Source organism: Peromyscus maniculatus, chromosome 21 (genome assembly GCF_049852395.1).
Source record: "Peromyscus maniculatus bairdii isolate BWxNUB_F1_BW_parent chromosome 21, HU_Pman_BW_mat_3.1, whole genome shotgun sequence".
Classification (NCBI taxonomy): domain Eukaryota; kingdom Metazoa; phylum Chordata; class Mammalia; order Rodentia; family Cricetidae; genus Peromyscus; species Peromyscus maniculatus.
The window spans coordinates 9,810,457-9,833,632 of NC_134872.1; the positions used below are offsets into that span (position 1 = coordinate 9,810,457).

General features: G+C 48.3%; 1 protein-coding gene across 8 annotated transcripts in view; it reads left to right on the plus strand.

Annotated features, from left to right (window-relative positions):
* Positions 1–2,723: 2,723 nt before the first annotated feature.
* Pknox1 (PBX/knotted 1 homeobox 1) overlaps positions 2,724–23,176 on the plus strand; it is a 44,616-nt gene continuing 24,163 nt past the window's right edge. The window contains exons 1-4 of one of the 8 annotated variants that reach the window (XM_076558484.1): positions 2,766–2,889; positions 20,579–20,681; positions 21,249–21,487; positions 22,346–22,453. In XM_076558484.1, coding sequence (XP_076414599.1) covers positions 22,403–22,453 — 51 coding nt within the window. In that variant the 5' untranslated portion in view covers positions 2,766–2,889; positions 20,579–20,681; positions 21,249–21,487; positions 22,346–22,402. Of the gene's footprint in view, positions 2,890–20,578; positions 20,682–21,248; positions 21,488–22,345; positions 22,454–23,176 lie in introns of those variants that run through there. The other 7 variants (XM_076558490.1, XM_076558486.1, XM_076558489.1 and 4 more) reach the window with 7 other exon arrangements.

Genomic DNA, 23,176 nt, shown 5'->3' on the forward strand with positions numbered 1-23,176 from the left:
CCCACAAGTTGCATCCAGTATTGTAAAAATGGGGAAAAATTCCACTCTTGAATTCCTCATACAATTACTGTGTGTGTGGTTTTTCATTTCATGCCCTGGAACATGGTCCTCAGGAAAATAGTGATGAAGCTTTTAAAAATAATTTATTTGTATTTATGTGTATGTGTACATGTGTTTCTGTATGTACCCACAGATGCCAGAGAGGATGTAGGATTCCCTTGGAGTTGGAGTCACAGGTGATCTGCCTCTGGAAGGGCAATATCTACTTTTAACTATGGAGCCTTCTCTTCAACCCCTAATAATGAAGCTTTAAAGAGCATTGCAAAGATACAGAATGGATGTTAAAGAGTTAAATGTATAATATTCTTTTCCTCGGAAGCCACCGTGGATCTCAGCTCTAGGAAGAGGTCCTGTGTGGTCTCACAGTTGTGAGAGAAGCAAGGGCCCCCATGTGAGAGTCTCTGCTCCCCTGATGGGTGGGTTACACATGCAGTGTAAACAAGAGATTTTTCCTTTTCTCACAAGGAAACGAATAGCAGAAAAGGCAAAAAAAAAAAAAAAAAAAAACTGGATCCCTGAACTCTGAAGCCAGATTCAGGGGACTTAGTGGGCTCTGGATTCTGGGACAGTAGCTTGTATTCGGGTGACCATGCACCTGGATCCTCCGGACAAACTCAGCTGCTCCAATGGGCTGAATGGAAGAGAACTGAAAACCTCCGCCATTGCCAGGATGAGGTGAAGCCGCTATACCTCTTCCTCGGACACCAGCCATGGCCATGGCACAGGACCCTGTTTGTGAGGGCTTGCACCTTCTGCACTCGTTGGTTTTTTGCCATCTTGACAAACTGGAGTCACCTGGGAAGCCAACACCTCAAAGGAAGACCTGCCTTCATCAGATTTGGCTTGGGCATATATGTGGGACATTTTCTTAATTGCCAATTGATGTGGGAGGGCACAGATTATTGTGGGTGTTGCCCGGGCAGGTGGTCCTGGGTCGTGCAAGCTGAACAAAGCAAGAGGGCAGCAAGTCAGTAAGCAACGATTTTTTGTGTTCCTGCCTTGACTTCTCTCAATGACAGGCCATAATGTGGAAATGTGAGCCAAATAAGAGCTTTCCTCTCCTAGGTGTTTCCGTCGGTGTTTTTACCACAGTGACAGAAAGTGAATCAGGACACCTTCCCTTGTTGATCCCTTGAAGTTCTTAGTAACTTTTTGTTTTGAGACATGGTCCCATGTATGCTGGCCAGGATTTCAGTATGTAGCCAAGGATGACTTTTTTGTTGTTGTTGTTTTGTTTTTTCGAGACATGGTTTCTCTGTGTAGTTTTGGTGCCTGTCCCAGATGGATCTCGCTCTGTAGACCAGGCTGGCCTCGAACTCATAGAGTTCTGCCTGGCTCTGCCTCCCAAATGCTGGGATTAAAGGCGAGCACCACCACCGCCCGGCCCAAGGATAACTTTGAACTTCTGATGCCCCTACTTCTACCTCCCAAGAGCTGGGATGACAGGTATGCACGTCAGGTAGGGCTTTGTGTATGTGTATGTGTATTATGTATTGTGTTATGTGTATGGGGATCCAAACTAGGGCTTTGTGTATGCTAGACAAGCACTCTATCAACTGGGTGATACATCTTCAGTCCCCAAAACTCATTTTTCTCAAATTGTATTGTTGTTATTGTGTATGCATGACACACCTATGTGTTAGTAGTTGGTTCTCTCCTTCCACATGGGTCCCATGAATTGAACTGTAGCTACAAAGAGAGCAATGGTCTGGCTTCCTAGTGTCTGTGGATTCCTGAAGACACAAGTCCTCTGAGCTGTGCATGCTGGGTCTACCTCAGGCCCCTTCCAGCCACCAGTCCTGTTGTACAAGGTTCCTCGTGAGGAGTGTGGGGCCGTCAGAACTGCTTTCTCTAAATTGTGCTTTCTTTAAACTGTGCGTGGATGAGAAGCACTGATTACATACATAAGCGGCCATGGCACAAAATGAGTGAACCTAGACAAGCCAGGCAAACTGAGGGCCTCCCTATCTCTGTCTTTACGTCTTTCAGTGAAGCCACGGAACCCGTGGGTATGCTGATGCAGATGGCATTTTCCAGTCCTCCTAGAAAGGGCAAATTATTTGCCTGGAGCTCGGGTCCACTTGAGTCCCCAAGAAGGGAGGCGGAGCGGAACAGAGGCCAGTCTGCAGCCACTTCCCAGACATCATGATCCGTGTGTGGCCGAGGGCTCAGGAGACAGCAAGGCACTCAGTCCTCAAGAGTGTACCACCCGCAGATCCCCGCGCCTACACCCAGCTCCAGAATCTGGACTGCTAGGCGCTGCACAGAGGAGAAAGGCTGGAGCTGGCCCAGAGTCGCAGGTCTTCAGATGGTACAGCCCGTACTCCCCGCCAGAGGTGCAGATGGTTCCACCCAGCTCGGCAAACCTCTCTCCGAAAGCGGAGGCGGGTGCAGAGGGGGCGTGGTCTGTAGCGCTTTGGGCCCCGCCTCCTGCATAGTCATGAGATGGTAAGCTCTGCCTCTGGGGCGGGGCAGGCAGCTACTGGCGGTGGGGCTGGGCCGCTGGGTGGGGCCTGGCTGAAGGAGCGCGGCGGGGCGGGACCGGCCTCCGCCCCGCCCCTTCTGGGCCCGCCCCGCCCCCTGCCTCGCCCCCGCTCGCCGCCGCCCCGCCCTGGGCCAGCCGCCGCGCTGGGCGGGGGCGGGGCCCGGGGCCGGCAGGCCCCGCCCCCGCGGTGAATATTGATGCGGCGCGCGTCGGCGTCGCCCTCCTCCCATTGAGCGAGGCTGTGTCGCGTGGCCCAGCGTCGGCGTGACGGTTGGACGCGGGCGCGGCACTGCGGGTCCCGATTGCTGCAGCCGCTTGTCAGTGTGATGAAGATTGGCACCCAGGTAAGCTGTCACTCAACCGCTCCGCCGCCGCCGCCGCCGCTCTCGCCGCCGCCGTCCCTATCAATCACACCGGCCGAGGCCGCCGCTGCCGCCGCCTCCGCCGCTGCCTCTTCCGCCGCGGGCCGGGCGGGTGGTCGGGCGGGCGGTCGGGCGGGCGGTGCCCGGGGCCGCACTTGACCCGCGCCCGGGGCGGGGGCGGGGGCGGGGGAGGGGAGCGCCGATGGGGGGAGGGGGCGCTGCGGCCGCGGCGCGGGGGCGCGCCCGGCTTGTTTTCCTGTGTGGGTTCAGGGGCGCGGAAATTTCTGGAAGGCGGCGGGGCCTCCGCGCTTGGGCCCGCTCGGGGCGCGCGCCTAACCGTCGCTCACGGAGCGCGGCGCGCGGGCGGCGGGGGCGCGCGGGCCGGCGGGGGCGCGCGGGCCGAGGGCCGGGGGGCTGCGAGGCAGGAAGATGGCGGCGGGGTCCGCGGCCCCGAGGGGCGGCCCGAGCCGGCGTGGGGCTTCCCGCGGGAGTCCGCGGACGGTGACAGCGTGTCGCGCGGTGTCCCCGGCCCGTCGGGAATAGCTTCTTAGGGAGCGCTCGGCCCGCCGTTCCTGCTCCGTGTGTTCCGGGGAAGGGAAGCGGTGCAGATGGAGGAGAGCGGAGCCCGGCGACCTCGGGGCTCCGGGCTCCTGAGGCCTGCGCCGTCGGTCCCGCCACGCCACCCGGGAGCGCGGGCCGCGGGGGCCCATGTTCGAGCGCACGCCTGGGATTCTGGATAGCCGAGACCTAGGTGTCAGGCTCGACACGGAAGCTTCTTCCAGAAGTGACTGCTTTTGTTTTTTCTTTAGAAGTGGGTGCTTTCCACTAAAGGGTGGGAGAACCCGCCCCTAAGCAGGGCTCCTGTCATGGCATTAGAAAAAAAAGAGAGCTTTCTCTAAACACTCCGGGGAAGGATTTGACTGAGGCGGGAACGCGTTGCTAGCACACTTGGTTGCTCAGGTGGTGTCCAAGGGATGCAGGAGTCGGCGTGTGGAGCATCCCGCTCGCTGCAGGAGCGCGGTGAACAGTCTAGGATCCACCATTGTGCGAGGTACCGCCGAAGCTCACGGATTCTCCTGGCAAACTTTGTCGCCAGGGCACCGGGAGTTGAGGCGCTTTAAGAGAATCCCCTGTGCTTTAGAATTGAGGAGGGCATGGCTGCTGGAAGGATAGCGCGTCCCCCACAGTCTGGTTCAGGTTGCAGCAGGCTTACGTTTAATTCAGTCTCTCTGGTCTTGTAGCCTAACTCTAGGAAAAATCCTAACGGTGAATTGTGGAAACAAAGTCACCACAGGAGTAGTAACATTCAGTTACAAGCTTGATTTGGGTCGGGTATTGTTAAAACTAGAACTGTTGAGAAGAAAAGAAATTTGCCAAAGTTCCAAGTGTGGATCCAGGAGCTGTAACTTTCCCAGGGTCAAACCGAGAACCAGCCGTATTGAAATAGCTCTCAAGAGTATCGGGCCAAAGTGGAGAGAGTCTCATCTGAGCCCCGGATTAGCTCACTGTGCGGCCAAGCTGAGCAGGGCTCTCCAGGTCCTTGGGAATGTGGGAGGTTTCCGTGACAACTCAGATGCTCTGTGGACATACATCAGCTCACATACATCTGGCCCTACCAGATCTCCTGATCTTCCTGTCTGCCTTCCTCCTCCAAGAGCTGGAGATTTTTGGGTTTGGTTTTGTCAGTTTCAGAGCCTTAGTTTAGAATATTAGAAACCCATGTACATTCAGCTATCTTTGGTAGGAATATGGATGGATGTACCCCTCCCCCCTTTCCTGACATGGCTATTTGGTGGCGGAGGTGACAAGGAATTCAAGTAATTCAACAGTCAGGGGGACTTGACGTTCTGAGGTAATGGTGTGGCCTCATAGTGGTTGAGGGTAAGAGTCTTTGGATTAGACTGTCGTCCTACAGCTAGCCGTGTTGAGTCCATGTGTATTAAGTTCTGTTAGATCTTGTACAAAGTGAAGTATGCAGTGTATAGAAAAAGTTGATGGTGAAGATTGGTAGGATGAACAAAGTCTGGGCTGGACGGTCATTTGGTACACAAAGGCTGCTAAGTCTCACTTACTGAGGGGATGCCAGGTACGTAGCCTGCTGAAGCCCCTTGTTCATCTTGTCAGCCCCTGCTGTTCAGCTATTGTTTCTGGAAATTTTCTGCAGAAGGCAGTCAATGTGGTGGCTGGCCTGTGGTTGAAAACTTCTGTTTCTCTGATGTTCTGTGGTTCTTAGGACGTTCCTCAGGAGCATGAGAAGAGGATGGAGTAGTTTTTAATTCCAAGTATTTTCAGGGAGGTGTGGGGCTGAGGAGAAACATCTGCAGTGTCTTCATAATCTTGAAAACCACTAGGTAGGGTTGTAGCTCGTTGACAGAGCTCTTGCTTTACAAAGCCCTGAAGCTGATTCAAACATCCCTACCCAGATGATTTTATTGTCTTGGGCCTTTCTCTGGAATGATAGTGTCGTTATCCCAATGTGTGAAGCCACAGACAGACCTGTCTTCCCTCTTGAGGAAAGATTAGTGTGGCTTGTCAGTGCTCTGTGTGTAAGGTAATTTCTGCTCGGGGTAATCCTGCATCCTAAAGGCCTGTTTAAGGTATTTGGCCCATCTTCTAATCGAGTAAAGCCTTCTCGGGTGACACTGTATATGTGTGCTCAGTGGGATAAGACAACAGGAGTCTAGTGGGTTCCCTCTGTAACCACCATGCTGCCTGGTCCTCACCCAGCTCCCCCCCATATTCTCTCAGTCCCCATTTCTACCTTTTTCATCCTCTTCCCTTTTCTTAGCCATGGACTGAGACTTCTGAGTTCTCTTTCCCCACACATCACCGGTCAACACTGACCTCTGGGCTGGAGGGCTGCCTTTTTAAATACGAAGCTCCTTCTTCCCAGCAAGCACATTTTACTTTCTGCGTGTGTGAAGGTGCCAGTTTTAGGTATTATTAGGAGTAATTCCCCTCTTTGTGATTGGCTCGTTTCACTTAGTACAATTTCATCGTACTTCAGCTTGTGCCAGCATCTCCATATTTTGAAGCCTAATAAAGTTCCATCCTATGCATGCCCTGCATTTTGGTCATCCACCCATTCCTGAACACCTGGTCCCTTCCTCTTGGCTATTGTGAACGCTGTGGCCCTGAACGTGAGTGTGTGGACATCTGAGACTCTACTCTCGGTGCTTTTGATAGAGTTTCAGAAGTAGATTGTGTGTCGTTAGTTACAGTTTAAAGACTGTTTTTCCACAATGGCAGAGCTCTACTCAAGGCTTCCAGCCTCTAACATCCCGGCTTTGGGGTGTGAGCTTTGGGGTGTGAGCAGTGTGAACAGTAGGCAAGCACCCCTGCCGTGGAGCCACACTGCTGGCCCCGGTTTTCTCCATCCTCATTGTCTTGTTAATAGTTCTCCTGATAGGTGGGAGGTGGCGTTTTATAGTTTTAATACATTTCTCTAGTGATTAGTGATGTTGAGCATCTTTTCCGGGGTTTACTTGCCATTTGTGTGTTTTCTTTGGAGAAATTTCCTTTTTACGTTTGCCCACTTTAGAATCTAGATTATATACATACATGTTATGTATAAATTGTTGAACTACTTCTGTATCTGGCATTATCGTGTAATTTTATGCATGTTAACAAAAATGTTTCTTATTTTAAAATTTTAAAGTTGGGCCAGAGAGGTGGCTCACCTGGTAAAGGAAGGCCTTTGTCACCAAGCCTGACAGCCTAAGGTCAGTCCCAGATCCCATAAGGTGGAAGAAGAGAATGGACTTCTACAAGTGACCTTTAACCTCCACATCAGCTGTGGCATTGTACATGCACACAATAAAGAAATACATTTAATTTAAAAATGTGTCACAACTTTCTTTCCTTTCTTGAATATCTGACGGTTATGCCTGATACGCCAGGCCTTTGGGCATTTGACTTTTGACATTGTGACATTTTTCCCTCTGAACACTGGCTTTCCTCTGATCCGCTCTACATGGTACTAGCTACATTACAAGGCCTCTGCTGTGGAAGAAGGGCCTCGGGGCCTCTTTCTGCAGGGCACTAGTGATGTTCTGAGCGGCACTGGCAGTGCCCGAGGGAGAACGGTTGTCCTAGGAAGGGTGCTTAGCTTGGAAGAGTGAGGTCCCTATTTTCCATTCTTCCGTTGCTTCCCCTGTGCCAGGGATTGAACCCGGGACACTGTAATCCTAAGCACACAATACCACTGTGCTCTAGCACCTAGCTCTCACAGGACAGTTTCACTGATCTGATAACAAGGACATTACATAAGTTTTGTGTGTCGGTTTGTATTGATGCCAGTGATAGTCATGTAGCCTTAAAGCTTTGATAATGGACTTAATAGCTATGATAGACCATCTAATTCAGCCTATCAGAACAGATTCTAAAACCTGTAAAATGCCTTTTGTTAGGTCCAAGGAGATAACAAAGTGCTTGCTACACAAGTGTGAGCCAAGCTCATATCCCCAGAACCCACATAGAGCCTGATGTGGTAGCACATCTGGAAGTCCCAGCACTCCTGTAAGATGGAAGGCAGAGGGAAAAGAGACTCCTGGAAGTGCATGGGCCAGCTTGCCTGGCAAATGCAGCAGCAAACAAAAAAAGGAGAAAGTGAGGACTGTGTCTCAAGCTTGTCCCCTGACCTCTACACACTCCTGCTGCAGCCACATGCCAGCACTCACACCCTTGCACCAACACACACAAGTGTCTTTGCTATTAGAAATTTGCTGTCTTTAATTTGATTCTGTAGATTAATTTGATTCTGTAGATTTTTATTTCGTTTTTCGCTGTGGAGTTGGGCTTGCTTCAAGCCATTCATTCTTCCGTCTGAGCCTCCCATGTGGCCGAGCTGTCTGAGTGTGGGGGTTGTAAGTGTGCCACTGTGCCTGGCACAGGTTTGTTTTAATAGGATCTAATATCTGATTTTATTTGGATATTAAGTTTTAAATGGCACCTTCTCAAGCTTTGTTTGAAAACTAAAGTGGTTTCTTGGCAGATGTCTTCCTTCAGATGAGTTACTTATTGACTATCTCTGTGCCGGGGGAAGAGAACCTGACTGTTTATGATTTTTGAGCCCCAGTCACCTGAGACTTCTTAAACAACGAAACTCCTTGGACTTTATGCGAGGTGGTTAATTCCCTTAAAAGCTCCTGGAGAAGGTGTGCTTTTGAAGACAGACCTTGGCCAGTGTTCTTAGAATGCCCTGGCTTTGCAGGTGTATTAAAAAGCAGGTTGAACTTGGACAAAGACCATCAGTTCTTTGGAGGGTTAGTAACAGGAGAATGAAGAGCAGCCTGGCACTCTCAGGTGCTGTCTTAAGTCTTCTGTTGTCAAGTCTGTCTCCGTTAGTGCTTGTCTTGCTCTTTGCAGATACTAGAACTGAACTCGCCTAGAACACCCAGCTTTTCTGGGTTGGGGTGGTTAAGGCTCACTTTGACAGCAGGTTGGACTGGGGAAGTTGTCCTGTGTTGGTGTGGCAGCTGGAAAGGAGCACAGGATGCTAGGGCCCATCCAATGGCTTGACTTATCACCAACTGAGCTGGTAAACATTTTAAGTGGGTTAAGAGGAATATTCTGGGGCAGCCAGGACTACACAGAGAAACCCTGTTCCAAATAAATAAATAAATAAATAAATGGAAAAAGATGTTTCTCTTTGGTTAGCTATACTTTATTTACACCAGGAGTTAGCACACTATGAAATCCCACTGAGGCCTGTGTGTGTGTGTGTGTGTGTGTGTGTGTGTGTGTGTGTGTTTTCTCGAGTACACACACATTCAGGTGGAGCCTATATTTGTATAGCCCTAGAGCTAAGGGTTAGTTTCTGAGTGTGTGTGTGTGTGTGTGTGTGTGTGTGTGTGTGTGTGTGTGTGCGTGCGCGCGCACCAGTGCACATGTGCACATGTGGTAAAGACCAGAAGTCAAGGTGTTTTTCCCAATTTTTTTTTTATCTTTTTAGAGACAGGGTCTCTCACTTAACCTCGAGTTTGGCTAGAATGGCTGGCCAATAAGCTTCAGGGGTCCACCTGTCTGTCCACATGGCCCTGCCCCCAGTGCTGGGGTTACAGATGCATGTTACTGTGCCTGGTCCTTAGATGGATGCTGAGGATCTGAACTTGGGTTCTCAAATTTGAACAGTGGACACTTTGCCCATCAGACTGTCTACCCAGTCTGATTCAAGCTTTTTCTTTTTTTCAAATGTTCTCTTTTTTCTACATTTCAGTGATTTGTTTTTCAAGACAGGGTTTCTCTGTGTGGCTGTCCTGGAACTGACTCTGTAGACCAGGCTGGCTTCAAACTTAGAGATCTACCTGCCTCTGCCTCCCGAGTGCTGGGATTAAAGGCATGTGCCGCCACCACCTGGCTTTAGAAGATAATTTTAAAGATTTATTTTTATATGTGTGAGTGTTTTTGCCTGCCTGTGTGTATGTGCACTACATGTGTGTCTATGTCTATGTGTGTCATTTGGTCTATTGAGGCCAAAAAGGGCACTGGATCCCCTGGAAGTGGAGTCTTCCACTTGAACTGCCACGTAGTTCACTGATTGTGGACTGCCATGTAGGTTCTGGGAAGCAAACCTCTGTCATCTGGAAGAGCACTGTGCACTTCCATGTTGCCCAGGCTCATCTGGAACTCCTGGCTTCAAGGGATCCTGCTGAAGCAGCTACTTGGGCAGCTGGATTGCGGTGAGCGAGCGCCTGCACAGCTGGCTTGTAAACATGTCTATGTGTAACTGATAATACAGGGTTGTTATGGAAACCAACAGGGTAGAGAGTTACTGTTGACTTTAGGTATTGTAGTGTTAAAATAACCAGTTGATAACTGAAGATAGGTGAGGACAGGGAACATACCACAACATACAAGGTGACTGAACAGAAAAACTTTAAGGAAGGAGAATCGAGAAACAAAACCAATCAACACAAACCCAAAATATCAGGAACCACGATTAGTTTAAAAGGGCTCCAGATTAAGCCAAATGATCTGGCTATATAAGGCATCTAAGACTGTCAAGTAGATGGGAAACGGGTAGAAAACTCAATCTACCCGGAGCAACTGCCAGGCAAGACAAATCAAACTCCTGGTTGCAGTACTAGAGAGAGGAGAAAAGCAGTGAGGACCACTGCATGCCACTCAGAGGATCAATTACTAATGTTAAACTTCATATGCCTCGTATTCTCCTTACCAAGATTGATTATAGCAAGTAAATTAACAAATGCGTGCATGCATGCACACATCCATGCAGACAGACAGACAGGAACAGAGATCTCCTTGAGAGAGAGAGAGATCTCCTAGATGTGACTCCCAGCAGCTCAGTGACCAAGAAGTCATCAAAGGAGTGAGAGTGTGAGGCAAGACATGAGCCAGATCACTGTCAGGATCTCACATGCTTCAATCATCAGAAATGTCTGAGCATTGCCAGATGTCTCCTGGGTGCCAAAATTGTCTCCATTTGAGAACTGCTGATAACAGAGGATTTAAGCAATATGACAAATGAGCCAATAAAGGAGGACAGAAATTTGTGGTAATAAATAAAATGTAGATTGTCTTCATCACATAAACACTTAACAAAGTTAGCCGTGTGTTAGAATAAAAAGAAAATCTCCAGTTTCAGAAAAGTAAATCCTAGCCAGGTGTGGTGCACCACACTTGTAATTCCAGCATTTAAGAGATCAGGAGGATTGCTGGGAGTTCAAGGCTAGCCTGGGCTACACAGTGAAATCTTGTCTCAAAAACAGACCCCTCTCCTGAAACTGGAAGGAGAGTATAGTAACATCTGCCTGTAATTCTAGCTCTAGGATGTGGAGGCTGCATCAGGGGTTCAAGGTTCTCTTCAGCTACGAGACTCATTCTCAAAAACAAGTAAACCTGAACAATTAATTCCATGAATGAGAATCTGAGACCACAGTAACACAACCTAGCTTGAACTTTGAAAATGGGCTAAAGAACTATATGGAAATTTTGAGCCAGGCAGTGGTGGCGCACACCTTTAATCCCAGCACTCAGGAGGCAACGGTAGGTGGATCTCTTCCTTCTGTATATTTCTTGGAATAAAGAGGAGATTCAAAAACTATCTCAGTGAGATGGGACACACCTTTAATCTTAGCACACAACAGGCAAAGGCAAGAGGATCTCCGTGAGCTTGAGGCCAGTTAGGGTTACACAGTGAGACCCAGTCTCAAAAACCAAAAATATTTCCTGCCTCTGAACAAATAAATGACTGCTGCTATTCTCTGATTTATCAATGAATAACTGCATTACACATCCTCACCTCCAGGATAAAGTAGGGCTAGTCCTCAGGAGAAACTAACTCCACAAGTGCAATTACTAGAAAATTAAGAAAGGGGTTGGGGATTTAGCTCAGTGGTAGAGCACTTACCTAGCAAGTGCGAGGCCCTGGGTTCAATCCTCAGCTCAAAAAAAAGAAAAAAAGAAAGAAAATTAAGAAAGGAAGCAGATTAAGCTTTCAGCTTAAGACACAAGAAAAGTAAAATTAACCCAAAGAGGAACAAATCTGATTTTCAGCTTGTTAAATTTGATTATGAAGAAATTAGAGAAAAATAGTTATAAAAGGAGATATGAAGATAGATTGAAGGTGATAAAAAGGAACACCCTAGTTACTTGATGGCAATGCCTTTGAAGAGCTGTGGGTAGTGGATGAAAGCAGAATCTGAGCTGACCTTCTAGTAGAGCATCTTGAACGGCTCCAGACACAGATGAGTGAGTTCTGTGGAATCCTCAGAACAGATCATCCCTATGTTGTGCAGACTTTAGGAATCACTTTCTAAATAAATGAACTCTGCTGTGTAGCCAGCATTGTGATAGTGCCTGGGAGTGTGGGGTGAATAGAAGCAACTAAAGCTCCTGTCTGGAATGTACAGAAGTTGGTGCCTGCAAGGAAGGAAATGCTCCTCAGTGCCTCGTCAGAAGAAGAGGTCTATTACAGCTGTGGTAAGGACTGGGAGGGAGGGGACGGGGTGACTCATGCCATGAGATGACCGGGGGAGTGGGAGTGAAGCCGGTCTAGACAGAAGTGGACGCTGTGCGTTTGGAGGAGCCTGCAAGAAACCTGAAGTGACTGGTGGGGGCCAGGGAGGGAGGGAAAACCAAGGCCCAGCCATCGTTGGATATGCCCAGAATGATGGTCTTTATCTCATGGCTACAGAAAATCCCTGAAAGGTCTTAGACAGGTGTGTTAGTGTCAGGTTGAAGTTTCAGGAGTCTCCTTAAAGACTTGGGATCGAAGCAAGACTGAAAGCTAGTAGAGCGAACACTAAACTTGGTAGGGTGTGTGCCACATCTCCTCCTGATGTCCTGAGGGGCCCTTGAAAGGGCTTAGGCAGCCCCCCCCCCACACACACACACTGTGATCTTGCTGTTTGCAGTCCTCATATCCTCCTTCTTAAGCTGGTTCCACTCATTGCTTGTAGCTTTCCCCTGCAGAAATTCTACATCATCAATGTCTCCCACATCATAGGGTCTCCCTTCCAATGTCAGTTAATGCTCAGTTTCACACTTCCCTGAAGTCTACGTGCAGGGACTCCACCCGCGTCACACTTTACCTTCCTTTGAAAACTGGGGATAAGATGTAGCAAGACTCTCTAAACCTTGCATTTGTCAGGTTGCAAAGCTTGATTCATATGGAGAACAGCAAACTCCCAGAAGCACTCTGTTCTTAGTCAAATGAATGTTTGTCTTTACAGCCTTAAACCTGGGGTTACCTGGGGCCTGGCAAATTCCTGAGATGTCCTCATGGCATCTTTGTTATTGTCCTGATGCAAAGTACTTGGCTTCTTTTTAACGTCTCTAGTCTTTTCTACAGTTGTGTTTTTGTCTGTATTTTTGGTTTTCTGAGACAAGGTTTCTCTATATAACAGTCATGGCTGTCCTGGAACTCACTCTGTAGACCAGGCTGGCCTTGAACTTACAGAGATCCGCCTGCCTCTGCCTCCCGAGTGCTGGGATTAAAGATGTGTGCCACAACCACCCAGCTCTTATCTGTAATTCTAAGTGAGCTCCTTTTGTGTCTAACCTGTTTTTTCTAAATCTTTCTCTTCTCTTTACTCAGTTTTTACTGTAAACTTGTCTAAAAGTACCCACCAATAAGCACATCCACAAGGTTCATTAGGCCATCTGCTTTCAGTTCAGCCCACACAATTCATCTTAGACAAGATGTAGGCAAGTTCTTTGCCAGAATATACACAAATGGCCTCTTTTTTAATTCTCAGTGGAATTCTCCTTCCTGTCAGAAACATTGTAGGCATACAATATTTACTGTCCACATTCATGATAACCATTCAGCCTGAAGCAGTTAAGAGCTTTTAACTCTCATCTTCAAGCTTTCCCAAAAATCCTCCCACAAACAGGTTCCAGAGGTTTATGAACCGCGTGGTCAAGTAGTCAGAGTAATGCATCAGCTTCTTGGTGCCAGTTTTCTCTGTCAGGGGGACACTGTCATCACTGCAGCAAGACACTGCACAGCTTACAAGAGGAAGGATGACTTTTGACTCAGACTCGGGTTTCAGTCCGTGGTTGGCTGTCATAGCTTTTAGGCCAATGGCAAGACAAACATCATGGCAGGTCATGACAGGATACCTGCTCATCTCATGGCAACCAGTGAGCAGAGAGGCAGGAAAGGATCAGGCTAGCTAAATCATTTAAAAGGATGCCTCTAGGCATACTGCAACAAGGCCCTCTCCTCCAACAAGGCCCCACCTTTGTATAGCCTATTCATTATGAATTCAATACATTAACCATTGATGAACTTAGTGCCCCCACCCCCCAGCTGTCTGTCAATAGTGTCACCAGCTAAGAATCAAACACATGGTCCTTTAGAGAAGGATACTTCATGTCCAAACCCTACACAGATGCACGGGGATTCTCTGCTCAGTCACCCTCCTTTTTTTTTTTTTTAGTTTTTCGAGACAGGGTTTCTCTGTGTAGCTTTGCACCTTTCCTGGAACTCACTTTGTAGCCCAGGCTGGCCTCGAACTCACAGAGATCCGCCTGCCTCTGCCTCCCGAGAGCAGGGATTAAAGGCATGCGCTGCCACCACTGCCTGGCTTTTTTTTTTTTCATTCACCTTCCCAACTGTCCAGCTGACTCAGTTTGAAAAACACCATGGTACATGAATGGAGTTGATGAAACTTAACAGTCACCAGAGTTGATCAAGTTACAGAATTCTTCCCTGATTCCCTTGTGAAGTCTCTATATATTATTATATAGAAGAAGAAACTGGAGGACCTTAGAGCTGGATAGAGTGACCTCAGGAAGCTGGTTAACCTTAGACCATGAACTTCATCCATTTCAAAAGTATCTGATTATTTCTGGTATAAGTCTAGTGGCATAGAACAACCATTTTATCATATGCATGCTTTCTGTAGGCTAGAGTTAGAAAAGTCATAGGAAACACCCTGCATGTCCATGTTTGGGTCCTCAGCTTGGGGGCTAGGGTGACTTGATAATAGATGAAGTCTCTTAGGGACATCATTTCTTCTTCTCTTCCTCCTCCTCTTCCTCCTCCTGTTCCTCCTCCCTCCCTCCCTTCCTTCCTTCTCTTCCTTCCCCTCCCTCTCCCTCCCCCTTCTCCTCCTCTTCCTTTGTCTTCATCTTCTTTCTTCTTCTTCCAAGGTCTCTCTATGTAGTTCTGACAGTCCTGGAACTTAGCATGTAGACCATGCTGGCCTTACAGAGATCCTCTGGTCTCTACCTCCTGAGTGCTAAAATTAACGGTGTACCCACAATACCTAGCTAGGGACATTTTCTTAAATCTGCCAGGTGTATCTGTGAGCTGTAATGTAAGGAGGGGATGTTGGCCAGAGCACTTAACCTGTAGAAGTTCCATGGGAGCTGGGACTTCTTTATAGTCTTATGGGGCTTTCTTAGAGTCTTGTGGGGAATAACCCACAGAATTAGTGGGTTATATAGAATCAGGGAAGCTTCCTCACAGCCTTGGGAAGGTTGCTCATAAAATCAAGGGCTCTTCCTTAGAGCCTAAAAGGCGTCCTCAGTTTTGTGACATTTGCTCCCAGGCCTAGGGGACTGTCACAGGTTTGATGGCTTCCACACTTAGGGGCTTCAGGACCTTCTCACTGCTTCATCAATACTTGACAAGAAGTAATTTAAGGGAAGAGTTTTGACTCACAGTTTAAGGGTACAATCCATCATGGTGGGGAAAACATGGAGGTTGCTTGCTCATCTCTGGGAGGATCAGGAAACAGATGAGTGACAGTGGCACATGCCTTTAATTCCAGCCCTCGGGAGACAGGTGGATCTCTGTGAGTTTGAGGCCAGCCTGGTCTACATACTGAGTTCCAGTGAGTTGGAGGCCAGCCTGGTCTACATACTGAGTTCCAGGACAGCCAGGACTACATAGAGAGACAAACAAACAGATGGGGATAGGGTATTTGTGCTCAGCTCCCTTTCTCCTTTTTCCTGTTTGATTCCATCTGAGACCTAGCCCATGAAATGGTACCCCTGCTATACAGGTGTGTCTTACCCCTTGTTACTTCTCCCTTACCTCACTGAATTACTGAGCATTTCTTAATTTAATCCAGTTGACAAAACCATCACAAGTTCATCCTTGGCAATCGATACCCAAGCACATCACTTAAAGATTTACTTTTATTGTTTTTCAAATGTGTGTTAGTTTAGGTATGTGCACATGAGTGCAGGTATCCATGGAGGCCAGAACCATAGATTGTACCCAAGTTTCTTATGTTGAGAACTACTGTAGAGAAAAATACTCTGTTGGATGGTGGTGGCACACGCCTTTAATCCCGGTACTCGGAAGGTAGACACAGGCAGATCTCTGAGTTCGAGGCCAGCATGGTCTACAGAGCAGGATCCAGGACAGGCTCCAAAGCTTCTCGGAGAAACCCTGTGGGGGGTGGGTGGGTGAGTATTTCAGGGGCTGGTGTGGTGGCTCAGTAGTTAAGAACACTTGTTGCTCCTGTAGAGGACCTTGGTTCAATTCCAGTGCCCACATGGTGATTCCCAACCATCTGTAACTCCAGTTCCAGGGGATCCAATGCTATCTTCTGACCTTCGCGGCCAGTACACACACACATGGTCCACCTACATACTGGTATACTGTGGCCAGTATATTTTGAAATTTAGTATTTAGCTTTTTTTTTTCAAGACAGGGTTTTTCTGTTTTGGTGCCTGTCCTGGGTCTCCCTCTGTAGACCAGGCTGGCCTTGAACTCACAGAGATCCACCTAAGTGCTGGAATTAAAGGGGTGTGCCACCATCGCCTGGCTGCATTTAGCTTTTTTTTTTTTTTTTTTTGGTTTTTCGAGACAGGGTTTTTCTGTGTAGCGTTGCGCCTTTTCCTGAAACTTACTTGGTAGCCCAGGCTGGCCTCTAACTCACAGAGATCTGCCTGGCTCTGCCTCCCGAGTGCTGGGATTAAAGGTGTGTGCCACCACCGCCCAGCTGCATTTAGCTTTTTAAAGAGTAGTTTAGCTATTTGTGGATTGCTGTTACTCTTCCTTTACATTTGAGTGTAGCTGGAGTATCTCAAAACAGATTTTCCTTGGGATTGTATCTGCATGGCTTACAATAACATTTATGGAGCAAACCCATGGAATCTGCATAAACCATAGAGTCAAAGGAGTCCACTAACAGCAGATCCAAGGTCAGACTGCACAGTGATGCTTTGTCCATCAGCATCCAGCAGCAAGAAGTGCAGTTAAATGTGTGCAGCAGCTGCAGGGAAACCATAGGCTGCTTTGGGGCCACATCCAGTGAAGGACACAGAAGACCTCTACAAGAAGACATTAAACTTAGTACCGGATAGAGATGAAGAACTGAGACAACAGAGGATCCTGTGCTCTTTGAGTGGCTGACTCGGTATTTAAAGACCCTGTCCTCCCTAAGTCACTCACAAATCTGTTACAACAGTTGTTATAAAGTGATTTCTGTATGGTAGCGACTTTGTTTACTGATCCATCCCTGCACTCAAGGCAGATCCCAGCAAGGAGAACAACCTTCCTTCCCCAGTAAATGCACAGATGGATAAATGGTGCAGTGAAGTGCATGCAGGCTGCATCCCTGCCTTTTCCACTCACAGGCTGCTGTAGACTCATCCACACTGCTTTGGGGTTAGTTTGGTTTTGATTCTGGGGACTGAATCCGGGGCCTCAGCATGCCTGCAGACTTGCACATGCTAAGCATGTGTTCTACCACTAAGCTAAACCCCCCAGACCCTTGCTGTGAATTTTAAATGATTTTAAGTAATGAAAATATTACTTGATAGAGCTACGCGTGGTGGTCCATGCCTTTTAACCCCAGCAGTTGGGAGGCAGAGGCAAGTGGGTCTCTGTGAGTTCAAGGCCAGCCTGGTCTACATAATGAGTTCCAGAACAGCCAGAGCTACATAGTAAGACTCTATTTTGAAAAAACAAACAAAAATATTATTTATTGAAGTTACTGTCACAGGCCCAATGAATGTTTTTTTTCTTTTTCTTTTTTTTTTTTTTTTTTTTTTTTTTTGTAGAGTCAGTAAAGCTATTATATGTCTCTACCCTCATGACTTTATATGAAACTGATTACTTCTCAAAGACCCACCTCCAAATAACATTAATAGGAACTGGGTGTTAAATTTTAGCCCATGAACTTAAACATTTTTTTTTTTAGATTTATTTCTTTATTTTTGGCTTTAGTTTTTTGGTGACAGGGTCTCTCTATATGGCCCTGGCTGTTCTAGAACTCACTCTGTAGACCAGGCTGGCCTCAAACTCACAGAGATCTGTCTGCCTCTGCCTCCCAAATGCTGGTATTAAAGGCATATGCCACCACACCTGACTAGATTTATTTATTTTTAAATGTTATTTTATGTGTATGAGTGTCTTACATATATGCATGTGCACTAAATACCTGCAGTGCCCAAGGGGGCTAGAAGAAGGCATTAGATTCCCTGGAATTAGAGTTATGAATGATTGTGAACTGCCATATGGGGGCTGGGAATTGAACCTGGTCCTCTGGAAGAGCAGACAGGGCTCTTAACTAGCCATCTCTCCAACCCTTATTTATTTTATTTTATGGATATGGGTATTTTGCCTGAATGTGCATCACTTATGTACTTGGTACCTGTGGAGGCCAGAAGAGAATATTGAATTCTGAACCTGGAGTGACAGGTGGCTCTGAGCCTCCATATGGGTGCTGGGGGCTAAATCCAGGTTCTTTGGAAGAATATCCAGTGCTCTTAACCACTGAACCATCTCTCTAGCTCCCTAGCATGAGAACTTTTGAAGAACACATTCAGACCATAGCACAGCTTTAATGCCCAGCAGATTATTTTGATGTTCTTTATAGGTTTTGTTGTTTTGGGTTTGTTTTTTGAAATGAGGTTTCACTGTGTACCTTCTGGCTGGCCTGGAACTCACAAAGCTCCCCATGTGCTACCGTTTCTGTCTGATCTGGATGTGTCACCGAGTGCAATCAGAAGCGCACTTGCTGTGTTCTGGGACTGTGGCATTTGCTTTGGGAGGGTCCCCAGTACTCTGTTCTGGAACACGGGCATGGAAACTCTAAATCTCTGGGTTGCTACACTGAACCTGGCTTCCCAGATGTGTTCATTGGCCATCATCTTTAGCCAGATTTGCCCAGGAAGGCTCCTCAGTGAGACTGGGAAAACTATCTCCTACAGGGCGGCGGCACCTTTGCGGTACATTACTTTCCCTCCAGGTGCTTGTATGGGAAGTGTTCTGTGAGAGCTGTCTGGAAGCAGTACAGGACCAGCACTGAGTCTGTGACACAGTCACTTCTAGACTGACCTGATTTTGATGTTGAACCATCCATAGACTGTTGCTACCCTGGAAGATGTGCCTTAGTGGCATTCACAGCAGAGTTCCTTTCCACTCAGCATGGCCAGGGAAGGAGATTATCTATGTAAGGGAGTCCAATGGCTCCTTAGTTTAGCTATTGTTTGAATGCAAATTGTTTAAAATACTTTTATAAGAGGCTAGGTGTGGCCTGGCAGTGGTGGCACATGCTTTTAATTCCAGCATTGGGAGGCAGAGGCAGGTGGATCTCTGAGTTTGAGGCCAGCCTGGTCTAGAGAGTGAGTTCCAGGACAGGCTCCAAAGCTACACCCTGTCTTGAAAAAACAAAAACAAAAATAAAAAAAGGCTGGGTGTGGTGGCATTTAAAATACTTTTTTAAGAGGCCTGGCATGGTGGCAAATGCCCTTAATCCCAATACTCAGAAGCAGAGTCAGGCTTCTCTGTGTGTTCTAGGCCAGCCTGGTCTACATAATGGGTTCCAGGACAGTCAGGTATATAGAGAGACTCTGTCTCAAAAATAAACAAACTGCCGGGCGGTGGTGGCACATGCCTTTAATCCCAGCACTCAGGAGGCAGAGGCAGGTGGATCTCTGTGAGTTCGAGGCCAGCCTGGGCTACCAAGTGAGTTCCAGGAAAGGCGCAAAGCTACACAGAGAAAACCCTGTCTCGAAAAACCAAAACAAACAAACAAACAACTTTTTATAAGGCTGGAGAGATTGTTCAGTAGTTGAGGGCACTTGACCCAAATTCAGTTCCCTGTCCCTCAGTACTGGCTTCTTACAGCCTCCTGAAACTCCAGTTCCCGGAGATTCAGCATCCTTTGGCCTCTACATGGTGCACATAAACTCACACAGGAATGCATACATACACTAAAATAACTAAATTAATCTTTAAAATTACTTTTATATCTTAAGCATCTCAGCCCTTTAGAGACTTATTCCTCCAGTTTACTGATGGTTGAAGATCATTGTTTCCCAGGCTCTCTGTGGGCTTCTTGGTCCCTAGGCAAGACCCAGGAGGAAGGTGGTATGGTGATAGAGGTACTCATAGCTAGGCACGAATACAGACGGGGAGAGAGGTGGGCAGAGCTTCTAGGGAGGGGGGCCCTGTGGTGGGAGAGAGTGCTGCAGGAGGAGGGGATAAGGTGTTGGGTGGGAGGGTGTATATACTCTTGGTGCCAGGGAGCAGGGGTGGAGGTGGGCTGATGCCTAGGATGGGCTTGGGTAGAAGCACCTTATGAGGCTGGTCATATGACCAGATTTGCATTTCAGAAAGCCTGGAGAATGGTTTGGAGCAAGGCCGGATTGGGCTCTGGCAGCCACGGGCGATGGAAGTCTGAGGAGACTGCTGGGCCGGTTCTGAGGGCGGAAGGGCAGGTGGAAGCAGAACTGAAGGGAAGTCAGGATTTGGAGGAGAACCAGAGTTTAGTCACCACAAAGCCATTAGGAGATGTCTGGATTGAGTTGGAGATGTGTGGGTCTCTGTCCAGAATGGGGTCCTGGGTCGGGAGAGCACACAGATTTAGAAGATTTAACAGAGTTTTAAACATTTTAATTCAGAGGCTGGGCATAGTGGGTGAGGCATGACTTTAATCCCAGCACTTGGGAGGTAGGGGCAGGTGAATCTGTGAGTTCGAGGCCAGCCTGTTCTACAAAGTGAATTCTAGGACGAGAGCTACATAGTGAGACCCCATCTCCAAAAAAGAAAAACCACAAGTACTGAACTTAGTTTTCTCACTGCACTCACTCCCATCTTCGGAGCGGCTGTCTAGAGTGCCACTGCTAGGAAAGTGTTTTCCCACGCCCTCGTACAGACAGCTCTTAGGAGAGTGCCAGGCCAGTACCATCACTCCCGGCGACAGAGTCTGAGGCCATGGTTCTTGTTCCCCCACAGACCTTCTGTTCACCAGCTGCTGACCCGGCCCTCCTCTTCCTGATCCTGAGGACGTCCTGACATGGTCGGCACTCGCCCGCCATGGCTCCCCTCCTTTATGTGTGTAAGCAGTTCCGTTCTGCTTCTCATGTCGTGCAGTGTCCACGACATGACCCCCAAGCTATCCCCTAGCACACCATCTTTTCTCTTCCTTTTGGTCTCCTCCGGTCTGTTGGCTTTCCATCGTGCATTTATGTGTATTTTTGACTAGGGCCGCTGTGCCAAATTACCACAAACTGTATACTAAACAGTAGATTGCTCACCTAGCATGTGTGAGGCCCTGGATTTAATCCTTACCACCCCCAGAAATGGGTTCTCCTGTGGTTCTGGAAATCATGATCAAGGTGTAGACAGGGCTACACTCTCTCTGGAGGATCTAAGGATCTGTGATCTGTCCTTGCCTCTTCTGGCTTCTGGTGATCCTGCTTCGGTTTCCTGGGCTTGAGGGTGTATTCCTACTGTGTGTGCCTCCATCTTCCCATGGCGAACCTCTTTGTGTGTCTCAGATCTTCCCCGCTCCTCTTAAATAGACAGCCAGTCGCTCCATCCCAAGTCCCGAGGCATTTCATCTCAAGACCCTTAGTGTCATGCCATCTGTAAGACCCTGTTCCTACATCTGGTCCATGTTCAGGTGCTGGGTTAGAGTGGGACGTGTCTTGTGAGGACTCAGCTCATCTCCATGTGTACCCACTGTACCCTGACGATGACCAAGTGATTCCAGCCCAGGCTGCTCTGCTCAGTTTCCGAGAAGGTATCTGAGACTCGCCTGCAGCCTGAGATGCCCTGCCTTGTCTCCCTCCCAAGCCGAGGAGCTGTCCTTAGCTGTCTGCTCACCTCAGGACCTGCGGCTCTATTCTTCCAGGTGCTCAGGTGGGAAGCTTGGACCCATCCCTGCTCCTTTAGTTCATCTGCAGGTCCCTGGCTCACCTCCTCTGACTCTGGTGCCTAGGGTTCCCCACCTTGGCTCCTCTGCCCCTCAGCCCTGCAGTCTGGTGTGTCCACGTGGTCAGAGCATGAGTCACCCACTGCTCAGACCTGTTGTGGGTTTCTATCCACTGACTTGCTGTCCTCATTGTAGCCACAAACCCACCTGATCAGTCACATCCCTACCATCTTCTCCACTCTGTTCAGCCATCTTGTCTCCTGGCTTCCTTCTGCACAGGGGTGGTAGGTAGCCTACTACTACTTCACTGGTCAGACTTCTACTTACCTCCTAGTCAGCCTCTATCCCAACCTTGCTCATGGACCTCATGACTCCTGACATTGACTTGCCAGTGTTTGTTGGTAGTTTGTGTCTACCTCCATACCTCTCCCTTCCTCCTCGTGCTCCTGTCCTGTGGGGGCCCTTGGTGTCTCCTACTAGTCTCCTATTCTGCCCGCCACTGCCATGCACTCAAGGAAGGCTGGGTCTCTCTAGGCTAACTCCTGTGCTTCTGGTGTCCTGCCCCCTCCCCCCCAGCATCCTGTATGTGACAGTATTTTCTGGCTCCTTGTGAGGGGATGAAGGAGTGTGGTTGACCATATAATAGCAGGTTGGGGCCCAGCTTAGTAAGATGAGTGACGGCTAAGCAAGTGTAATGCTGCCAGGGCGGATTTGGCTTGGAGTTGAGGGGTTGCCCCTCTCTGTATAGAAATACACAGTTTTTAGACATTACAGATGCTGTGGGATAAAAGACAAGAAATGCTGAGGAAGTGTTAACTAGTGCTCTTCTGCTTTTGTTTTCCTAGACACCACTCACTTCTGACTCAAGATGATCTGATGTCTGAAGTGAACTCTCATCAACCATGATGGCTACACAGACGTTAAGTATAGACAGCTATCAAGATGGACAGCAAGTAAGGGCCTGACCTTTGTTCTGCATCCCGACCATTGCCAGGCAACCCGACACGAAGTGTGGACAGCGCTCGGTGTGAATGTTCAGTTTCCATGAGCTCACACGACCCCTTGAAATGTGTTAGGCATCCACTACAGACCAGAGCTCAGTGCTGTCAGCTGCTCAGGCTTGCTCTTGAAGTGACACCACCTCCTGCCCAGCCACGAATGCATGGGTGCATGGAAGCATGTGGTGCTGGGGATTAAAAACTGGGCACTTTGGGGGTGGCGGTGGCGGTGCATGCCTTTAATCCCAGCACTCAGGAGATGAGGCAGGGGTAGGAGGATCTCAGGGTTTGCAGCCAGCCTGCGTACAGAGTTCCAGGACAGCCATGGCTACACAGAGAAACCCTGTCTCGAAAAACAAAACAAAAACAAAGACCAAAACTGGACACTTGCCAGCATTGCGAGCATTTGGGTTGCTCTCCAGCGCAGGGAAGAAAATAGGAAAGAGAAGCTGGGTGGGTTTTTGTCTGTTTGCAACACTAGTGATTGAGTCCAGGGTCTCAAGTTGACAAGCACCTTCCCGTAGCTGGGCCCCTTAAGCGGGGTGTCCTAGAGGTTTTGTTGTTGTTTGGTTTTGAGACAGTCTTTCTGCGTAGCCTAGACTTACCTTGAACTCACAATCCACCTGTCTTGGTGTCCTAAGTGCTGGGACCATGTGCTTAGCTCTGTTTTTTTTTCCC